This window comes from Petromyzon marinus, chromosome 25 (assembly GCF_048934315.1).
Source record: "Petromyzon marinus isolate PM22_M1 ecotype Great Lakes invasive population chromosome 25, UKy_Petmar_22M1.pri1.0, whole genome shotgun sequence".
NCBI lineage: Eukaryota > Metazoa > Chordata > Hyperoartia > Petromyzontiformes > Petromyzontidae > Petromyzon > Petromyzon marinus.
The window spans coordinates 2,447,487-2,468,402 of NC_133691.1; the positions used below are offsets into that span (position 1 = coordinate 2,447,487).

Here is a 20,916-nt window from a genome sequence, read left to right on the forward strand (position 1 = left end):
GATATTCGATGTAAATTTATGCACCTAATTGGCACGCACAATTGTAATAACTAAGTTGGGGAGAGGGGGGCGCATCCAGCGGACAAAATAAAATAACTAGTTACTTGTATTTTGATTTAAAGCTTTCGGGACTGCAGGGATTCATCTTCTTGGTTCTTTCGGTAAAGTCACGTAGAATGGAAATAAAATAATAAAAATAAAACATGATAAAATTAAAATAAAATAAAAATTATGTTACTTGTAAACTGTTTGACGGGGCAGATTTGACAGCCGCGTGAACTTCCTTATAGGGCGACCGCACGGCACCGCAGCAGACCCACAGATGTGGACGCCCATAAAAGATGCTCATTGGGTTAGACCGTGTAAATCTTCACGCCATCCAACCCAACAATATGGCGAAGGCCTACCTGTTAAACAGATGTGGACGCCCATAAAAGATGCTCATTGGGTTAGACCGTGTAAATCTTCACGCCATCCAACCCAACAGTATGGCGAAGGCCTACCTGTTAAACAGATGTGGACGCCCATAAAAGATGCTCATTGGGTTAGACCGTGTAAATCTTCACGCCATCCAACCCAACAATATGGCGAAGGCCTACCTGTTAAACAGATGTGGACGTGTATTATTGTGCTTCATTTTAACGGGGCCCTTCCGGGTCAGCGAACCGGAGAATATTTCCACAACCGGACCGACATGCCACAATGCAGGATGCCCACCTCTCGCTGGGGCTTCTAGCAACCGGCGAAAAACATTCCGCCGCCGAAATCAAGCGCCCCCGATGAGGCGTATTCACATTTCACGTTGGCGGCGGGTGTCATTCTTGTCCGGCGCTTGAGAATCGCGGCACTCACTTGGCGATAACGGGGATGGAGACGGCTTCGCTGACGGCCTTTATCACGTCGCAGCGCACTGCGTGCCGGGGACGCTCATCCTTGGTCCTGAGGAAATGCGCAACGAGCATTCACCCCGATGATTACTGAGCATGCACAGGCCAGAAAAATCAATGTGTTTTTTTTTTTGACCCGGCCGCTATTTCCCTCTGTTCACTTCCTGTGCTCATTTCCAAACTAGGAACCAGAGGTTCACGCTCGATGGTCCTCGTAACGTTCATCGCCACGGAGACGAACGTCACTTGCGGAAAACAATCGGTAATTGGCGCAAGAAAAGTAGCGCTCAACAATAGTCCCAAGAGCGTTTTGACATTTTCCCATCTGTCAATATCCCCGCCGACTTCCGTTTACGGGGACGCCATGGGTTCGGCGGTCGGTGGAAGGGATGGAGCGAAACAGCCACCACCACCACCCTTGGGCGGCGCCCGGGGCCCCCTTTCTGCCGTACCTGCCGTGCACGGCGATGGCGGATACGCCGGTCTTCTCGATCCGCCGCACGAGGCTGAGCGTGGCTTCCAACTGCAGTCGACACGCGGGACGAGCGAAGATTGCGGCCAAACGCAAACGGCGCAGTCGTTAACTTTTTGGCGGCTTGCGAAATTTGCGGAAGGTGTGCAGGCGGAACGTCTGCGTTTTAAATGGCACACGAGAGCGAAGCCGCGGATGCAACAAAAGGCAAAGGAGTCACGAAAACAAAAAGAAAAGACGAGTACAGCACACCGGTGTGTTGGAGAGTAAATCCACAACGTTTACAATCTCTGCAACACACCGGTGTGCTGTACTAGTAACGAATTGGCACGTTCTGTTTACATGACAAAACCTTACTAATTGGCTGTGTCGGGTGGTGGCGGGTTTAACAAGACATTTATATTTACACGATCTAACCAAATAAAAAACCTGTATAATAGATTATATTGGATTCATTTCACCGCTGATCACGTTCCCCACTTCCCTGTTTAGCCCGCAACATTTTCACTGATGAGTGGAATTGCGCGGCTCTTTCCTCCCATAATTCCTGGCACACATCATTGGCGCAAACAATATTTTTACGGATTATTTGGTCTCACATCCGCAGAGCCCCCCCCCACCCCCCCCCAATATCAACACAGATGATTGCATCTCTGCTGTTTTAAGCTAGGATGGCTTAAATCTGTCTTAAATTCCTCCGGGTGCAGAATAAAAAGTGAGGCTGGCTGATAGCAGGAAGTGAGGTCGGCAGGGTGCGGGCACCATTAGGCCGCTCCGTAAACTCTTGTTCGACATCCCTGTTCCGTGGCCCTGATGGGAATTGCTAAAGATAAGAAACAATAAAAAAGTTCCACGCTCATGATCGTCATCCCAACGTGAGTAGGGTAGCGAGCCCTCCTTTCTCCCTATCCCCTGCCCTGTGAGCACTGCTCCTCGGGGGTTTTTGTCCGCTGAATTTCTGCATCCCCACTTTCCCTTTTTGTAATCGTTAGTGCTCTTTACCGGGCTCTTTTCAAGATACTAAAAAAAGTAAAGATAAGAAACAACATCCTGCAGTGGATGGCGATGTGGACGTAGATTTTAAGTTTTAAAGAAATGTTATTTTAACTTTTCTTTGTAATAGTACACGCCGATTTGCACCCTCCCGCTTTACGTACTTTCGCTACAACGTACACAACTTCTTGATTCGTGTACTCCATCCTGATTCATGTACTGCGTACCTCGCTATAACTTACTTGGGATTTACGAACTTTACCATTCAGCTCCAGTTTTTTTTGTACGTTGCACGGCGAACGTTGAGGCGCCACATGACCCCAAGCGACCCTGAATGGCTCGAAGTCTCGTTGATGTGTTCTCTCTTCAAATTTTGTTCCCCACATACTGTATTCATGGCGACTATTTTTATACAGGTTAAAAACATTTCTTATATGATAAACAACTATTATTACATACAGTGGAATAGACGAGGTAATATATCTAAATATATTTAAAAAAAAACATACACTTATTTTTCACAGCGATGGTCAGCGAAAAAGTACGTTCGATTTACGTTTTGCTTTTCAGGAATGAATCCTGGGCGTAAACCGGAGTATGCCTGTACATACGTTGTTTGTCTCTTATTGTGATTTTTATCAAATGGTAATTTTAGGTTAGAAACACTCAGTTTGTGCTTCCCACTCACCTGGGTGAAAAGTGGGATAGGTTTTGCCCATTCCTGGCCAGCTGGCTCCAAAAAGAAATGAACTAACTAACGTCGCACCAGGACCTAGAGTGGAAGCCCAGGACCAGTTCAGATAATCGTCAACTGCTGAAGGCCGTGTCCAGGAATGAAACTCAGGCTGATGGGGTTTTATTATCGTAGTGCATTAGCCACGACACCGCTGCCCGCTCCACAACAAAGCACACACACGCGCGTGCGCAAAGAGGGCTAAACAACCTGCATTGCTTTTGAAAGCCGAGTGTACTTAGTAACAGATGTGTGCACACAGCAGAAGCTACCCTTCGCCGAGATAAAGGATTGTTCCTTGGCTGGTCTGCCCTGTCACGAGAGATTCAGGCGCCGTGCGTTCACCCGGTGCCTTACTCGCCAAAAGTGATTTCCCCAACCCACTTGGGCGATTGGGCCCGGGCGTTCGGAGGCAGAGCCGCAACCACAAGCACACACATCGCAGCCACTGCAGCTAGGCAACCACCAATTACCCTCAAAAGTCAGTGCTGTTCTGGAGATGGGTTTACGGTTTAACTTGTTATTCTCAAGGTGCAGCATTTGTGCGTTTGTAACGTGATCTTGAACAGAATACGGTGGGCTCGCACATCGGTAACGACGTGACGGTTTGTCCAATTTTAAGGTCCATGATTTGATTTAGAATAAAATCGCGGGATGCCCGTGCCTCGAGTGGCTGCAAAAGTGATGTGAACAAATCACATACAACATGAAAGAGATTAAATTTAACATGTGCGCTTTTATGTACACGTCAACAGTTTAAGAATCCATTTTAATCGACAATACGATAAGGACTAACACCACAATTGAGATAAATTTGAATGCGGTAATACTGCTGAGGTTACTAAACAGGTTTTGTCAAATGCCATTATGAGGATATTCGTGTGATATATCGAAAATGAAGAGAAACGTCAAATCACAGCTTTGCGTTGACACACAAATATAATACCAGAAAAAAACCCGAAGGTGATACATTGGTGTTTGTTTTTTCAAGAGGCTCGTAAATGATATTACAAATCTGGCATGACTTGTCACAGCTCTGGGTGATTCACAACAATTATTATTTACGCAGTATAGCCTCAAAGAGCCCCAGAGTCCAGCATTGGGATGTTTGGCCAATATCATGTGAATGAGTTTGGCTTCTTGTGGGAGGAAACCGGAGCACACTGAGAGAACCCACTGCATGCCAAGGGCAGCACTCAACACTGCCACCCCCTGGCTACAATGCACACTGTTGCATGCTTTACTGGTCAAACGTTGCACTCATATTGCAAATGTTGTGGATTTGCTCTCCAACACACCGGTGTGCCGTACTAGTAACGAATCGGCATGTTCCGTTTACGTGACAAACCTTACTAATTGGCTGTGTCGGGTGGTGGCGGGTTTCACGACAACTTTATATTTACGCGATCAAACCCACACAACAAAAAAAACAACCCTGTATTATGGATGAGATTGGTCACAAAAGCCTGCTGCGTGTTAAACCGGCTGTTTCCTCCTCACGGAAAGTTCCCACTCGGTGGCGCTGCCGTGATGCGACGATTATTGAACGCTGGGCCTGCAATTCAGAGGTCAACGGTCTGATCTGCCGGCGCGGCAGTTAAAATGGGTTTCTTTCAATCTCCCCTCCTGCCCCGATCCAACCCGCGGCGTGGCATGGGCCCAGCACAGCGAGTCGATCGGCAAGCCCCCGCGTGCGGTGGGGTCAAGTGAGATGAACGAGAGCTCTCTCTCTCTCATGGAGGTCCCTCAGCCAGCAGTGGCGTCAGTAAGCCATTTCCGGGCGGCACCATTACCTTGCTTGCTTCAGTAACCGCTAAATGTGTTAAAGATTTTTACAAGTGGGGGGTGGGGGGGGGAGGATTTTTTCCTTTGTTCCACCTGTCACTAATTTAATTTACCATTTTCCAATTTTCCAACAGCTGAAGACACAATAGCACTTACTATTAATTGCAAAGTAATATAAAGGAGGCTCCAGTTAAAAAACAAATAAACTTTACTTTTCTTTAATGAGCTGTCACCCAAGGGAGGCAGTGCGACCGCGCGCAGATGAAACGTTTTCCATGGTGTCTCTGACATGCTCTGGGCAGAGTAATTAACACGGTGAATCTAAGAGACAAATCAATGCCATCTTAGACGAGCAGCTAGCTGGTAACTCAAGGGGGGCGTGGTAATAATGCCCTGCAAACTTGCACAACAGCGGCGTTAACCGTTGCACAACGTCGAAAGTCCAAGTGTACGGAAGAACAAGGGCTGTGCCAATCCTGACGTGTGGCTCGGAGCGCTGAGGAAAGGGGACATCCGACGAAGACAAAATGCGACTGCACGGAAAGTTGGCCGAGAAGAATTATTGAGAGTGTCTCGCCTAGATCTAGACTAGAGATAGTAAGAAATGAAGCAATCAGAGAAAGACGAAGAAAAATATATATTCTTAGCTCTTTCGGTAAAGTCACGTTGAAGGGAAACAATAAAATAATAAAATATATATAAAACAATACAAATTCTCACGACGTTTCAAACCACAACCGTTTGCGTTGTGGTCGAAACGTCGTGAGAATTTTTGTTGTTTTATATATATTTTATTATTTTATTGTTTCCCTTCAACGTGACTTTACCGAAAGAGCTAAGAATATGAATTACTGCAGACACGAAAGCTTTAAATCAAAACGAAGAAAAAGAGTTCACGCTGAGAGAGAAGATTCAAGAGTGAAAGTTCCGGTGGTTTGGACACACATGGTATAGAATGGATCCGGAGAGAATCCCAAGCGAGGTGCTACACACACACATGTAAACATATACACACACACATAAACACAACACACACGCACAAAGACACACACAAACATATAAACACATGAACACACAAACACACACGTAAACACAAAGATCCCCCGTATAGCCTTAACAGACTGTTGGGGCAAGTGCTGTTAGCGAGCACCTATGAAGGCCGGAACGGTACACGAGGGGGTGGGTGGCCAGCACCACGTCCGGCCGCCTTTGTCTCCCCAGTGGCGATGTTTACACACCACAGGTACTCATTTGAGGCTGAGTCGACCTAGGGAAGGCCCATGACCGGTTCAGATAATCGGGAATAGAACCCGGGTTGCGGGGTGCATAGCGCAGTGCGCTAACCGTTGTCCCACCACTCCACACAATACAAAGACACAAACACATTAACACAACAACCGACATTCGCCACTAAGTGGCGGTGACGTCACCACGACGCTTGTGCCAAGCTATGTGCACCTTGAGGCCACGTGACGTGTCGAACGCCCGCTGGCAGGAGGTCACGGGGCAGACCCAAGTGTCACGGGTCGACTGACTGAGATGACTCAGATGACTGGCTGATGCACCACCTGTGCCCCCTACTGTGCCAACCTGCTGTGCTTTAGCCACCCGGCGCTCCGCTTGTTATGAGCGTCGCTCCTCCGCCCTCCGTTGTTGTTGGAGGGCGACTGCCTCCAATTGCCCAGTAGCGTCCTTCACGAGCTTCCTCCACTGAGGCCAATCTTGACACCGCTGGTACCAGTCATCGGCAAGTCCACTCAGCTCCAAGTCCTCCTGTACCACATCACTCCATGTCTTCTCTAGCCCGTGCTGCGCCCGTTTAGCCCCCTCGATCCGGCCGAACAAAAGCTGTTCAGGCATGTGGTGGCTGGGCATGCGGGCTACATGACCCAGCCAACGCAGCCTTGCCTGCCGGAGGAGCTCACCGATGGGACTTTGCCCAGATCTTTCAAGGATTTGTGAGCTCCTCACACAATCCAGCCTGGTTAAACCCAGGATGGATCGTAGGCAGGCCAGCCTAAATGTTTCTAACCCGGCGAAGATGCTCCATTTGGGGGGTCCATGTTTCGCAAGCGTAGAGAAGAGAGAGAATGACTGTGGCCGAGAAAACCTGAAGCTTCGTGTGGCGCGACAGACCAGGCAGCTTCCACACAGCGCTACACAACCGATGACAAGATATTGCCGCTCGACTGATTCGGAGTGAGACCTCCGCTGCCAAACCGGAGCCGGTCATGAGCACACTGCCCACGTATGGGAAACTCTCCACTCTCTCCACAACTGCCCCATCACCGATTGGGAGTTGTGGGGGTGGAGTGTCCGATGGTACAAAATACCCAGGCAGGTGCTTAGTTTTGGTGGGGCTGATGGTAAGGCCCCATCTCTTAGTGGCACACTCCAGTTTCAGCAAAAGCGTCTCTAACTCCTCCTCTGAATGAGCAGCAATTACCAAATCATCGGCATACATAACGTGGTTGACCAATAGGGAGCCATCCCTTGACCGCACCCGGGCATCGATCAGCCTCCCATTATATCTGTACCAAATGGAAATTCCCCCGGTACAGCTATTGAAGGCTTCACGAACTACGTGGTCAAAATAGATGTTAAATAATGTGGGAGCCAGAGGACATCCCTGTCGCACCCCAAGGTGTACAGGGAATGGCTCTGACTCCCGGCCATGTAGTTTTACCCGGGCCCGCTCACCATCATGGAGGTCCTTAATGATCATGAGCAGAGGGTCAGGGACTCCGAAAGCACGAAGAACAACCCAGAGCCCAGGCCTACTGATGGTGACATAGGCCTTGACCAGGTCAATAAAGCAGAGATGTGGGTCTTGTTGGAATTCCCTACACCTCTGCTGTAGCAGACGGACAGAAAAGATGGCATCTGTGCAAGGCCGCCCTTTCCTGAAACCGCATTGGGGCTCCGCAAGCCTCTCCTCAGCGTGCCTAGCAAGGCGATGTTGAATAATCCTTGCCAGGACCTTTCCCGGCACACTGAGGAGTGAGATGCCCCTGTAGTTGTTACAGTCTGTGCGGTCCCCCTTCTTAAAGAGGGGGACCACCAGGGCATCCTTCCAATCCTGCGGAACCCGTCCAGTGGTCCAGACTGTTGTTATGATGTCATATAGGGCAGACTGTGCACAAACGCCACCCTCCCTCAGCATTTCGCTTGGGAGATCATCTCTGCCCGGTGCCTTTCCTAGTCTCAGGCTCTGGATCGCCTTCAGTACTTCCTCAACTGATGACACCTCAGCCAGCCACTCACAGGGGGTGACTTCTTCTTCCAATATTTGAGGCACCGCAGCCTCAGGGTCATCCCTACTTTGTGCCATGATGTTTTCCTGGCTGAGGGATTTCCCCTCCCCCAGGACTTCACAGAAATGCTCAGCAAATCCTGGGGGTCGGAGATTGGATCACCGTTTTTTCCCCCAATGATGGTAATAGGTGTGGCGCTGCAGGTTACTTTTTGATGGAGTTAAATAGCGATTTGTGATCGCGGGCCACTGAGGCAGACTCCATCTCCTCAGCAACCCGCGACCACCACCCATCCTTGCAGCGCCTCACGGCTCTTCGAACCTCCGAGCGAGGGCTGCGGTAAGCCTCCTCATTCTCTGACGTGGGATGCTGTAGACGATTAGAGTGGGCCTGTCGCTTTTTCTCAGCCATCCTGAACACCTCCTCTGTCAGCCAGGGTCTCTGGGGAGGTCTGGACCGCGTACCCAAAGCAGCCATTAACACACACAGATTAACACATACACACAACCACACACACACCGGCGCACAGAATGATAATTAAACAGAGGGGCAAAGGTGGGCTGGATTGACTCGGTGAGGAATAATCTTGACCAGAAAGGCTGACGAGTCAAGGAAGCAGTGGTGCTGGTCCGAGAACTGGGACAGGTTGAGAGACCTCATTCGGCCCCACCGTCTCTGGAAGATGACGCAAGGGAATTAAAGTACTAAAATATGCTCAGCCTGCGACGCATAAGCATCAGCGATGGCTGGGGTGGAGCCTCAACCCTTTTCAAAAGATGGGCTACAGAGTTAAAAAGAAACGCGTTCTTATATTTTCCTCTTCTTGCTCCCCCCCCCCCTCCCTTCATTGGAACGAACTTCCCCTCCTCTACACTAAGCAATCACCTTCGCTCACTCGTTCCAGCTCCTCGCTCAAATCTCACTTCATTGTGCCCCATGATCACTCCACGACCCCTGAATCTCCCCCATCATAACCACCACCGTTACTGTTCCCTCTTCATGTTCTCATTCCATGGCTATCACTCATTCCACATTCATTCAATCCATTCATCATCGTAATCTACTGTCATCCATTTCGCTTTCACCAAATTCACGCATCACAGATTCGCCCCCCATTGCTTCCTCTCGTCTATTTCATTCACCTCATCTCCACCATTACATTCACACGTTGTACCCTTCTTAATTCTTTGTAAAGCGCCTTGGTTAAGTAAGGTGCTTTATAAATTCCGTTAAGATAAAAGATACCATGCATTTGGAAATCTGACCTTTACAATCAAAAGTAACACACCAATGTGCCCAAATAAGAATGTTTTCAAACAGTGTAGATCACCGGCTACAGTGACATACACTTCTAAACTATAAGACACTGGCAAAGAAAATAATTGCCACTGACAGCCACTTTGGATGGTGAAATTAATATATCAGCTTGTGGTTTATTGGAGCCGTGCGGGTTGTTGCATTGTGACAAAGTGAGCTGTGGCCAACGGCTTGGAGAGGGCCTTCACGGTGGCATTTGAGGAACACGACATTCTCTACGGCATTCGTCACACACCGAGCGTGACACACTGCACACATGTGCGTTCGGCATGGTTAATACTATGGGTATTTATAAGGGCTTAACTTTTGGACTACAACCGTCATCCAAGACATCTGACGATGTGTCGGCAATGCAACAATGCATCCAAGGTGTTAGATTACATTACGTGAGTGAGAGAAAACAAGGGATTATTTTTTAGGGTTGCTTTGAATTGGAATTGTGATCCATAGGCCTGTGATTCACTTTGTTTAAAAAGCAATACTTTTAGGATAAAAAATGTTGCCCGACATTCTCAATGCCTTTCGTCACCAATGCGCAAATGTTTACGTGTGAGATTTTACGGAGATACTCACCTGTGAGTTTAGATAATTCTAAGTTGATTGTAGAGAACGAGTGGGGCCTAGTATACAGTGGTAGAGTACGAGATGTGCATGCTTCCACTAGCGCAACCACTCGACAGCATCCCAAAGCATCCGTGAACAACAGATCTATGGCAAGCGCACGGCAAGATGCCGGACGGCTGTCCGCATTTTTTGTTTATGGACACTGACAAGAGCGCAAGCGGATGAGGAGCGGGTTCGCCAAAATTGCGCACAAAAGACAAGCGTGGAGCGTTTATAATAAGCAGTGCGCACGCACAGTAGCTCGGCACTGCTTTGGTAACCCGGCGTTGACCACCGCCGTCATTGACGTGAAATCGTCTCGCGTACCCCCCCATCCAACAACGGTGTTACCAACAAATTGTCAAGATATTTTTTTTAAACTATGAGGAGTAACGGTGCCTTGTTCATGAATCAATGCTGAATATTAATAGAGCAACATGTGAATCGTATGGGGAATAGGGCAGCTTGGCAAGTCCTTTGTCCAGTGGTTGGTAAAGATAAAGCATGGCTGACTACGACGATGACGATGATATAACAAATTTTGATTTAAAGCTTTCGTGACTGCAGTGATTCATATTCTTGGTTCTTTCGGTAAAGTCACGTTGAAGGGAAACAATAAAATAATAAAATATTTATAAAACAATAAAATTCTGACGACGTTTCGACTGTAACACAAACAGTCATCATCAGGTGTGAAAAAACCAACGGCACCTGATGATGACCGTTTGTGTTACGGTCGAAACGGCGTGAGAATTTTTATTGTTTTATATATATTTTATTATTTTATTTTTTCCCTTCAACGTGACTTTACCGAAAGAACCAAGAATATAAAGATGATATAACACGCAAGATTTTGAATGCAAATCAGTGAAGGCATTTAATGGGGTTTCTTTTCTTGACCAACTCCCATCACGGAGGTGAGCCGAAGCAATTATGACGAACCTCTCACCGCCGCCGATTGAGCGCATGCCGCATTCATTATTTCGTTGCCTGTTCAGCGCATTGCACTCTACCGGGAAAAAAAAAAGGTTACGTCTTGAATTGCAATACGGTGCAATTATAATAAATACTAACAATACAATGTCAGTGAATTCTGTTGATTTATCCGGGGGAAAATAATAAGAAAATCACGTCAAAATTGCATGCCGACTTTTCATCAGTTTTGAAAAGCACGCCACGGTTTTGTACATTTTCGGTGACGACTAAAACTCGCGGGCAAGGGCCCATCAATGAGCAAATGATAATGCTTTGTCCTTTTCATTATTTTACAAAAGTGCAATCATTCCTATTGTGTGCTTTTTCATGCGTTTGTTGATGGCACAAAACGCACTGTGGCTTGATACAACCGTCCAACTTCACATTTGTCTCACGGCGACCAACATCACTTTTGCCGCCGTGTATTTTTTTTACTGGATCGCAAAAATGCACAGCCGTAACAAGTCCCCATTTAACACGGCGCAAAGATGATTGACAATTGCCCTGCGTGACTGATAATCGCACTGTGTCACTGCCGTTGTTTTCATCGCCGGGCCAATCTGCTCGTTTAATCGTCCGTGGCGTGGGGGATGCCGCCATCGGTGTGATGGTTAGCGCAACGGGGTTGCAAGCCAGAGGTCACTGGCTCTCAAATCAGGTGATGTGTGGTGGGGTAGAGCGTGGGTATACCCACTCTGGCCAGTGTGGAAAAGTAGGCCAAATACCCTGTGGAGGGGCTCTCTTAGAGCTCCCTGGAGTGGAGCCCCTTCTGCCAGCAGTGGCGTGAGCGAGCAAATCGCAGGGCTGCACCTTTGCCTTACTATTAACCACTCTTGACATACAAGTGACATTTTCTCCAACGTGGTAATCTTCTGGGGATGTCTGGCAGACTTACCGAAGGCAGGATTCTTATCTTGCACGTCACAGGCTTTGAAATTCCTTTGACGAGCTTTGTAAGAATCTGAAAGAAGTAGAAAAGTAATAATTAACGTTGATAAATTACAGCCCACTGTCGCTCCATTGCCGGGTGAATGTCTCCTACCTGCCATGTGGGTTATTGGAGTAGTTTGACCATACTTCACCACACTGGTTAGGGCGGGTTGTTGGGAGGAGTTGAGGGGGGAAGCGGTTAAGAGTTAACTGGCTGTCATGGCCAAGAGCTGAAATCAGGTCGCTAGTATTCATCACGTAGTGCGGTAACCACTGCACCACCACTCCCCCCCCTCCCCCCCCCGCAGTAAACACAACTCATTAAAATACAGCATGGAGCTAGACTTTAAGAAACCTCTGCTCTCACAAAATATATTATTTACTGAGTACAACTCATTTTTTATACATTCCAGAAATACAAGGCCCTTTTCAGAGTCATTTGAGGTCACCACTGGACTCTCAGGGCCATGCTTTGCCAGGCGATAGATGCATTTCAAATACATAATGAGTATATGTATGTCTGTGTGTCTTTATATATGTGTGTATGGGGTCAACATACCATTCCTAAAAGTGGCGTGCTTATTTTTGTTTTGCATTTGACTAAGAATGCCAACATCCACACACAGATTCAAAAAGTGCAAAACGAGCGCGAATCTAAATAATGTGCGTGTAAATTTCGATTTAAAGCTTTCGTGACTGCAGGGATTCATCTTCTTGCTTCTTTCGGTAAAGTCACATAGAAGGGAAATAATAAAATAATACAAATAAAACATAATAAAATAAAATTCTCACTGATCATGTTTTATTATTCTACGTGACTTTACCGAAAGAACCAATAAAATGTGCATGTATATATAATATAAAACGTCTATCAAAATTGCTTTTGCGGTTTTCAATTGCTCATCTGTGAATCAACAGAGGAGTTTACTTTGTGAACTGTAACCGAGATGATTTATGCAATACTTTATATATGGATTAACATTTGAATAGAAGGATAACGATTTATTCAACTGAAGACGAATCCAACAATGGGACCTTTTGTCCACAGGAGTGTAACCACAAATTAAACGATCCAACCCGAGTTTGATTTATTCGTTTTTTATTTAGTTGAAACATAATGCTATGCAACACAAATTTTGTTCCTGGGGAGTAAGTGTTATTTTGTAATTGCTTATACCTAAAAAGTATAAAAGATGGCTATTATTCCCACCAATCTTTGCTTTTGTGACCAGGACAGTGATATTCTGAAATGTACCTATATTCAATGAGAAAACGGGCGAATTTGTATATTTTCGTTCACATTAAGTCAGAAAAAAACTTCATATGAATCAAAATTATCATCTATTTATACTAAAGTAAAACAAAAATGACTACAAAAGATTTAGCAGTGAGTAGTTTTTTCTCGATTTACGATTATACTGTAAATCACTTTCACTAATCAGCCCCCAAATGTAGTCTCCCATCATGTTCTCGTTATACTGCCCTTGGTAGCGGCGTTCAAAGTCCAGTATATCCTGGTGAAAGCGCTCATCTTGCTCCTCCGAGTATGCTCCCATGTTCTCCTTGAATTTATCAAGATGAGCATCAAGGATATGAACTTTGAGGGACATCCTACAGCCCATTGTGCCAGAGTTCTTCACCAGAGTCTCAATCTTGTGATTGCCTAGGAAGCCACGAACCACTGTGACAAAGCTATCCCAAGCCGCTTCTCCTTACTAGTGAGCTTCTTGGGGAATTCATTGCACTCCAGGATATTCTTTATCTGTGGTCCGACGAAGACACCGGCTTTGACCTTTGCCTCAGACAGTTGCCGACTCCTTATCTACAGCTCTGACAAATTGTTTCATAAGGCCCAATTTGATGTGCAGTGGTGGCATCAGCACCTTCCGGGGGTCCACCAGTGGCTCCCACTTTTACGTTGTTCGTCCCCACAGAGAACTCAGTCCGCTGTGTCCAGTCCCGCCTGTGGTAGTGCGTCTTGGTGTCCCTGCTGTCCCAAAGGCAAAGATGGCAGGGAAACTTGGTAAAACCGCCTTGGAAACCCATCAGAAATGCCACCATTTTGAAGTCTCCAATGACCTCCCAGCCGTACTCATCATACTTCAAGGCATCCAGCAAGGTCTTGATGCTGTTGTAATCCTCTTTGAAGTGCACCGAGTGAGCCAGGGGAAGAGACGGGTACTTGTTACCATTATGGAGCAGCACAACTTTGAGGCTCCTGGATGAGCTGTCAATGAAGAGGCGCCACTCATTCTGGTTACTGGCGATTCTGATTGCCTCGAACAGACTGGTCACATTGTGGCAGAAGCAGAGCCCATCTTGACGGGTGAAGAAGCTGCAAAAACGTTGGTGACGCTTTCTCTGATCTGCGACTTGCACACTTTCATCCAACAAGTTCCACTGCTTGAGTCTAGACGTCAAAAGCTTGGCATTGGACTTGGTCAGACCAAGATCTCTGATCAAGTCGTTGAGGTCTTTTTAGTTGGGGTAGTATGGGTTTCTCTCCTCAGCTCCACCTCTGAAATTGTCATCTGGATCTACAATGTTTTCCTGGCTCTCTGACTTGCTGCTCTCTTCTAAAGACGGCTGCTCTCTCTCCGGAGGAGTGGGTACGAGGAGCTCATGGCAGTGTGGCACCGGGGCGATGGATGAAGGAAGGTCCGGATACATGATAGCAGGTGCATTCTTGCCAGGTCGACGTTTGGAAGGGTCCACCATGCAGATGTAGCAGTTGCTTGAGTGGTCAGTGGGTTCCTGCCAAATTCTTGGTATAGCAAACTTCATGGCTCTCTTTTCCCCTCTGTGCCATCCTAAAAAAATAAATGTATTTCACCCATGACTAATATGTAAGAGATTCTCGCAACATCAACATTTTTCATATTTGTTTTTTTTTTCAATAACATTGAAAATTGGAAAGATGTCATCAACCACGTTGGGTCATGACTTTATTTTAAATTTCTTGTCAACTTCCACCATCAGCAGTGTGGATGTGGTGCAATGCCCCCCATCTCTACCCCCTCTCTCTCCCCCCACCTCTCCCCCCTCTCTCTCTCCCTATCTCTACCCCTTCTCCCCCCCCCCCCCACCATTTCGACCCTCCCCTCTCTTTCCCCATCTCTACCCCCCTTCTCTCTCCCCCTATCTCTCCCCCTCTCTCTCCCCTATCTCTGCCCCCCATTCTCTCCCCCCTGTCTCTCCCCCCTGTCTCTCCCCCTGTCTCTCCACCTATCTCTGCCCCCCATTCTCTCCCCCTCTCTCTCCCCCCTGTCTCTCCCCCTGTCTCTCCACCTATCTCTGCCCCCTCTCTATCCCCCTTTGTCTTCTCCTGCATTAGCATTGGCTGCCCCGCCCATGCTGCTGACACACTTGGAATGCGCCGCTCGCCGCTCAGCGCTGGCTCCACGGCTCTGGCGCCTCGCCCACTCACAGCTTTGGCTCGCCTGCGCCCATTTCAAGCCTTTATAAACAATTGCAGTTGGAGGCTTGCGCCCCCTCCCCCTTTTCTCTCCGCCTGATGACGACCGCTTGTGTTGCGATTAAAACGTTGAGAGTTTTTAATTTTTATGAATTTTATTTTTTATTTTATTTTCCATCTACGTGACTTCACCGAAAAAAACAAAGAATAATAATTGTCAAATATTTTAAAATTAAAAACTTTAACAATTTTTATTTTTTTTAACATAAAATTCTAAGCAACACTTGTCCATCTTGCCTTCCAGAGTTGTTTTGCATTGCTCGCAGGTGAAATGAGGTGCCCAGGGTTTGTCTTGATCCCCAACAGGCATGCTGAAATATGCCTTGTAGGCCTCACACATCTTAGCAGATGCTTCCACAGAGTACTGTTTCGCTATTGTCTTGATAAATTGGCCGCAGACAGAGAAAAATGCATCTGCCGGATGCTTGCAGCCTCTTGATGCCATCTCAGAAAAATGTAGATATGTATCCACTTAGGCTGCTGAAACTAAACTGAACTGGTGGGCTTCAGGCACCTGTATTTATACTATTTATATTACTGGAAAGTTCTAGAATGCACTAGAAGTTACTCCAAGTTGACTCAGCACTGAATCTATCTGGAATGTTCTGGAAAACCAGCCTTTTGCCCGTCCGAGGACGGGTGTGTTGCAGTAAATCTGAAACTTGCAAGCGAAAAGCAGAGCGCGACGTGATATTCATTGCATCCATTCGCGTGCATATTTGTAAGGCTGCGGTGACACAGACTTATTTAATTTAAAGGTTATAATCCCTTGTTCATCATGACGTCCTTTTAACTTTTTTTACTTCTGTCTCAAGAGCGTTACGCAGACCGTGTGATGTGAGGCTTCTGCCTTTGTAGTGAGGGTTGTAAGTTGACGCTGAGGAGGGGGGAGGAGGCGCCTCGCCCCCCCCCATGTGGAATGACGTCACCCGCTAATTATTATTAATGGCGGGGGGTGTCCATTTGGAGGATGTCACCTGTTCATGATTATTAATGAGGGGGGCTGGTCGACGTGGAGTGACGTCACGCGCGGGACACACAGACATTACAGTAGTAAATTTCAAAATATCACTGTCCTGGTCACAAAAGCAAGGTTTGTGGGAAATAATAGCCAGTTTCTCTACTTTTGAGGTATAAGCAATTAGGAAATAACACTTGCTACCCAGGAACAAAATAAAAATGTTACACAGCGTATTATCACTGCAATGCCCGATATGGTGAGGCAGTACTCACCGGCGTTATGACCACCATGACAAATAAAGCGGTGGATTAACAAATTGCTATGAATAAAACTAATACATATTTTTCTACGTAGATGTTAGGGGTGTGCTTAAAATGTTCTAATAAAACAAATCCGAAAATCAGCTCTCAATATATTTCAGACTATCTAATCTTTTTTTTGGTTTCCGATTAAACCAAAAAGCAGAAGTAACATCACGACACTCAAGCCACTGCCGCACTTTACCCACCAAAATTGCTGTCACGTGGCATCGAGTGACACCACTATCGTCACCACAGACTTTTCGAAGGCCATCACAGTTGACAAAATCAGCATTTGCTACCACAAAACAAAAAAACGCTCAACAGATATGGTACACGTTTACTCAGTCAATAACGATTTGCCCTTCTCGATATTCGATGTATCATCAGGAACCAAGAACCTGAGTCAATTGAAGAATCTATTTTCAAGTTGACGTTGCCGGGCACACGCGACCCAATTATGCACAACATACATAGCAGTCATGATCTATCCACTGTTGAATGAAAGCCTCTCCAAACGGCCGCCATCTCTCACGGACTTGCAATGTAACAATCAATCTAAGTGCCCGCACAGGAGTTAAATTCATCGCTCCTTCTCCGTAGTAGCAACATGCCCTGGCCAGGCACACTTAATTTCACAGCAGTCAACGTGATGTCTCTAGCTTGTATATGTCCTCCAATCCACGTGTTTCTCTTTCTATCTCTCAGTTAGAATTCCAAACATGCCCCTTTGCATCTTTTCTTCATGTACTTCTCAGCTGTTGTTCCTTTTGCTTCGTCAATGTCCGTATTTTTTATCCACGTGTCACAGCGGGTAACAGACACTGATTGGCAACTTTGTTTTGCAAGCACGTTTTTGTGTTGCATTTGATTATTAAGTTCTGTTTTTTGCAAAGCGCTCCATCCAACCTGTTCTCTTCGGCCTCCATCCTTTGTCGTGTTGATAACGGTACGCCGTGTCTTTATAGGCATGGTTACTCAGTGGGAAATGATGCAGTCATCGAAGCCCTTATAAACCCAGGCTTAAAACATATTTTCCGAATTAATAAGAAACATTTCCATGGTAACACTGAGATTGCACAAGGAAAGAATAAACATTACGTGAGAAAGAATGCCGGACTAAGAGGCACGCTCTCAATCACGTTATTCACAGAAACATTATGGGACATTTTATAGAAAATATACTTGAGAAAATGTGAATCACTTCAAATTTGCTGATGACGGAGTGATTGTAACATGCAATGGAAATGAACTCCAGGAAATGAAAAACTTGATAAAGAAGGCTGGAAAGTGGGCCTCAAGATAGATATGAGCAAAACAAACGGAAGATACGACAAGCCTTGATAATAGTTTAAAGGTAACTGCAAGAGACCCGCTCAGAGCAGTTCTTGAAAGCGGACAGACCAAATCATACATACGAATTGAAAATAATAGATTATCACGAACACACGGTTTGATAATAATAGTGCAATTTGTAACACTGACAATGTCCCAGGTATGATTGACCGTAACTTTGTGGTGCGGAGCCAAGATGGGTGTGGAATGCCAGGCTAAAGAGGTGCGTCTTCAAGTGTCCCTGAAAAGTCGGCCGAGGTTGAATTTTGCGAACGTTTTTTGGGTTAGACCGCTGTGTACACGTAAATCTGTCGTACACCCACCTCCACCCGTCACGGCCAATTTGTAAGGTTTATCACGAGAACAAAAATACGTGCCAATTAGTTCCTACCTCGGCACACCGGTGTCTTGGTGAGCAAACCCACGTTTACAATTTTTAGTCCGAAGTTTTGCTGGTGATTACAACCAGCAGTACGACACATTTACATTTATGTGATCTAACCCAAAACACTTTACCATGTGTAGTAATGGTCGCGGAAGTCTACGCGTTAAAACAGCATAAAGATCACCTGGAATCGATCACTCAACGTGTCAATACGCCCATTAACTTTCACCATCTTTGGCTGCGTCATTCGGGCTTCGCGGTGCCTGGGATCATAACAACAACGAAAATCCTCACGCTGATTTATTTTGTAAACGCATCATGCTGGGCGCTGAGCGAGCGTGCTCGCTTTCGCGATGAATCGGCACGGGAGAAAGGTGTTAGCGTGCTCCTGCAGTACGAGCCCTGTGGGAGTGGAGAAAAGCTGTGGGTGGCAGAGCCAAGAGCGCCGGCGTTATCGAGTCGACCGCACCATCGGCACGTGAGCGTTCGCTCCCAGCGCTCCGCTGTGACTCACTCTCTCAACTATTTTTTCATCCGCAAGCTACTCTTTTTGGCACCGACGCTTTCTGGCAGACAGACCTTTGCCTGCGATGCCACCGCCATTCCTCTTTCCTGTTAAGGAGGCACGGATTATACGTAAACACAGGCAGTCCCCGGCTTACAAACGCCCAGCTTACGAACATCCGCACTTACGAACGAGCTTCCACGAGATAGTTAGGTTTTAACCATCCGACTTGTGGACGTGAACTCACACTTGCGAACGGAACCGCGGAAATATTCACAGTGTCTTCTTATTTTTCCATTCAGGTGGACAGAAATTTGTGTTTTATTCATGTATTTACCAGATTGATTTTACCCCAATACACAGCAGCTACCATAACGGTGTTCCCCCCCCCCCCAACTCCATTTCCTACAACCGTTCTGCAGTTTGTACACTTGTTGTCTCTAATTCATGCTTACATGTAGTGTTTTTGCAACAAATTTACATTTCCGAGAAATGTACAGTGTTACGCTTCACATGAGCAATCTTCCGCGGGTGTTCATGACGGGAACATGAATCGAGTCTCGAGTCTGCTGATCAAATTGGCGAATGATACTCAACAAAGATCGTATTTTTTAAAAATTTACACGCATTTTCTCACCCGCTAACATTTCACACGCTCAGAAATGCTGAACGAAAATAACGCTAAGCAACAACAAAAATTATCAACAAATTCATCAATTACATTGTGGCCTTAAAAAGAAAACAAAATCAATATAACAGGAGACATGTCGGGCAATAGCCCTTCTTCACGGCACAAAAAAATAATAAGAGTACTCAATTGTCCGTGGTTACCCCACACCTCTGAATCTACGGAATTTACACGCGTTAAAAAAATGTGTAAACTTTAACTTTTTTGGAGGGACTGTGCATCTATGAATACTGTATAGATTCTTCAGGTTATGATGCACGGCATCAGGTTATCTTATCGGAATCAATGGGGTGTTTTTCTTGTTGTTCTTCTTCTTCTCCTATTCGTACATGTCGCGAGTAAATGGGGGTCATGTCGTGCAGCCGCGCTTGAGGCTCTTTACATTCACCGGATTTTTATGGAACAAAGCGTCGGATCGAAGTGGCCGGGCGGCGTTCAGATGTCAAAACTCCGAGATCTCGTTTTGGGATCCTGGTTTCCAACCACCGGGCAATTAAAACGGGCTCCCAAGTGTCCCGTGAGAAGATGACTCAGCCCAATCACCAATGACTTCAACAAAGATCCCCGCAAAGGCTTACGTAGCGGAGCTACGTAAGTCTCCATGTAATACTTACATGGAGACTCACAGGCTTACACAGAGACCCCCTCCGCATACTCACAATGAGACCCCATGCACTTTATTGGACAGGTTGTCATTAAGCCAAAGTGCACAAGTGTGTTGGAGAAAATGTGTGGTTTTTCCACTTAACTAGCCTGAATTCCACATCTGAAATTAAAGTTTCGTACGTTGGTAAACGCTTGCTTTGCTAGTCGATGCAGCCGTCCACTGGTAGTTATGAATCGTCGATGACGAAACAATGCACCAGTTTCAGAACCAGAATATTTATTTATGCTGGAGGAATCCGGTGAGCTATTAAGCTCATTTTTCACAGATGTCCAGTAGGTGGCACGGGGTCAGAACGTTACAACAACCAAACAGTACAAAAGCTGCTACACAATGAGCACAAACATCATAGCAGAGTGCTGGCAAAGTGCGCCCATTGTGGTATGAAGATAGAAAGCAAGCCACTCGAAAGGTAGGTAGAAACATAATGGATCACGACGTCTCGACGATCGAAACGTCGAGATCTATTATTTTAAGCCTCCGTGACTTTACCGAAAGAACCACAGAGTATGAATTCCTGCAGTCACGAAAGCTTCAAATCAAGATTTAACTCGAAAGGTGTTTCATAAGTTCCGTGAACATTTCCCGTACAGCCATCCTCACACACGCACGCAGGGGGGGGGGGGGGGGGGCGCGGGGGGGAGGTCAAGGGGCT

At 46.4% G+C, this 20,916-nt stretch overlaps 1 protein-coding gene across 5 annotated transcripts in view; it reads right to left on the reverse strand.

Moving 5' to 3' along the window:
• Positions 1–20,916, reverse strand: part of DUS2 (dihydrouridine synthase 2) — a 166,681-nt gene that overhangs the window by 43,839 nt on the left and 101,926 nt on the right. For 4 of the 5 annotated variants that reach the window (XM_032960728.2, XM_032960727.2, XM_032960729.2 and 1 more), the window contains 3 exons: positions 11,915–11,980; positions 1,340–1,410; positions 853–939 (listed from right to left, as the gene is read on the reverse strand). In XM_032960728.2, the coding sequence (XP_032816619.2) occupies positions 853–939; positions 1,340–1,410; positions 11,915–11,980 (224 nt within the window). The remainder of the gene's footprint in view (positions 1–852; positions 940–1,339; positions 1,411–11,914; positions 11,981–20,916) is intronic. The other variant, XM_076069623.1, reaches the window with a different exon arrangement.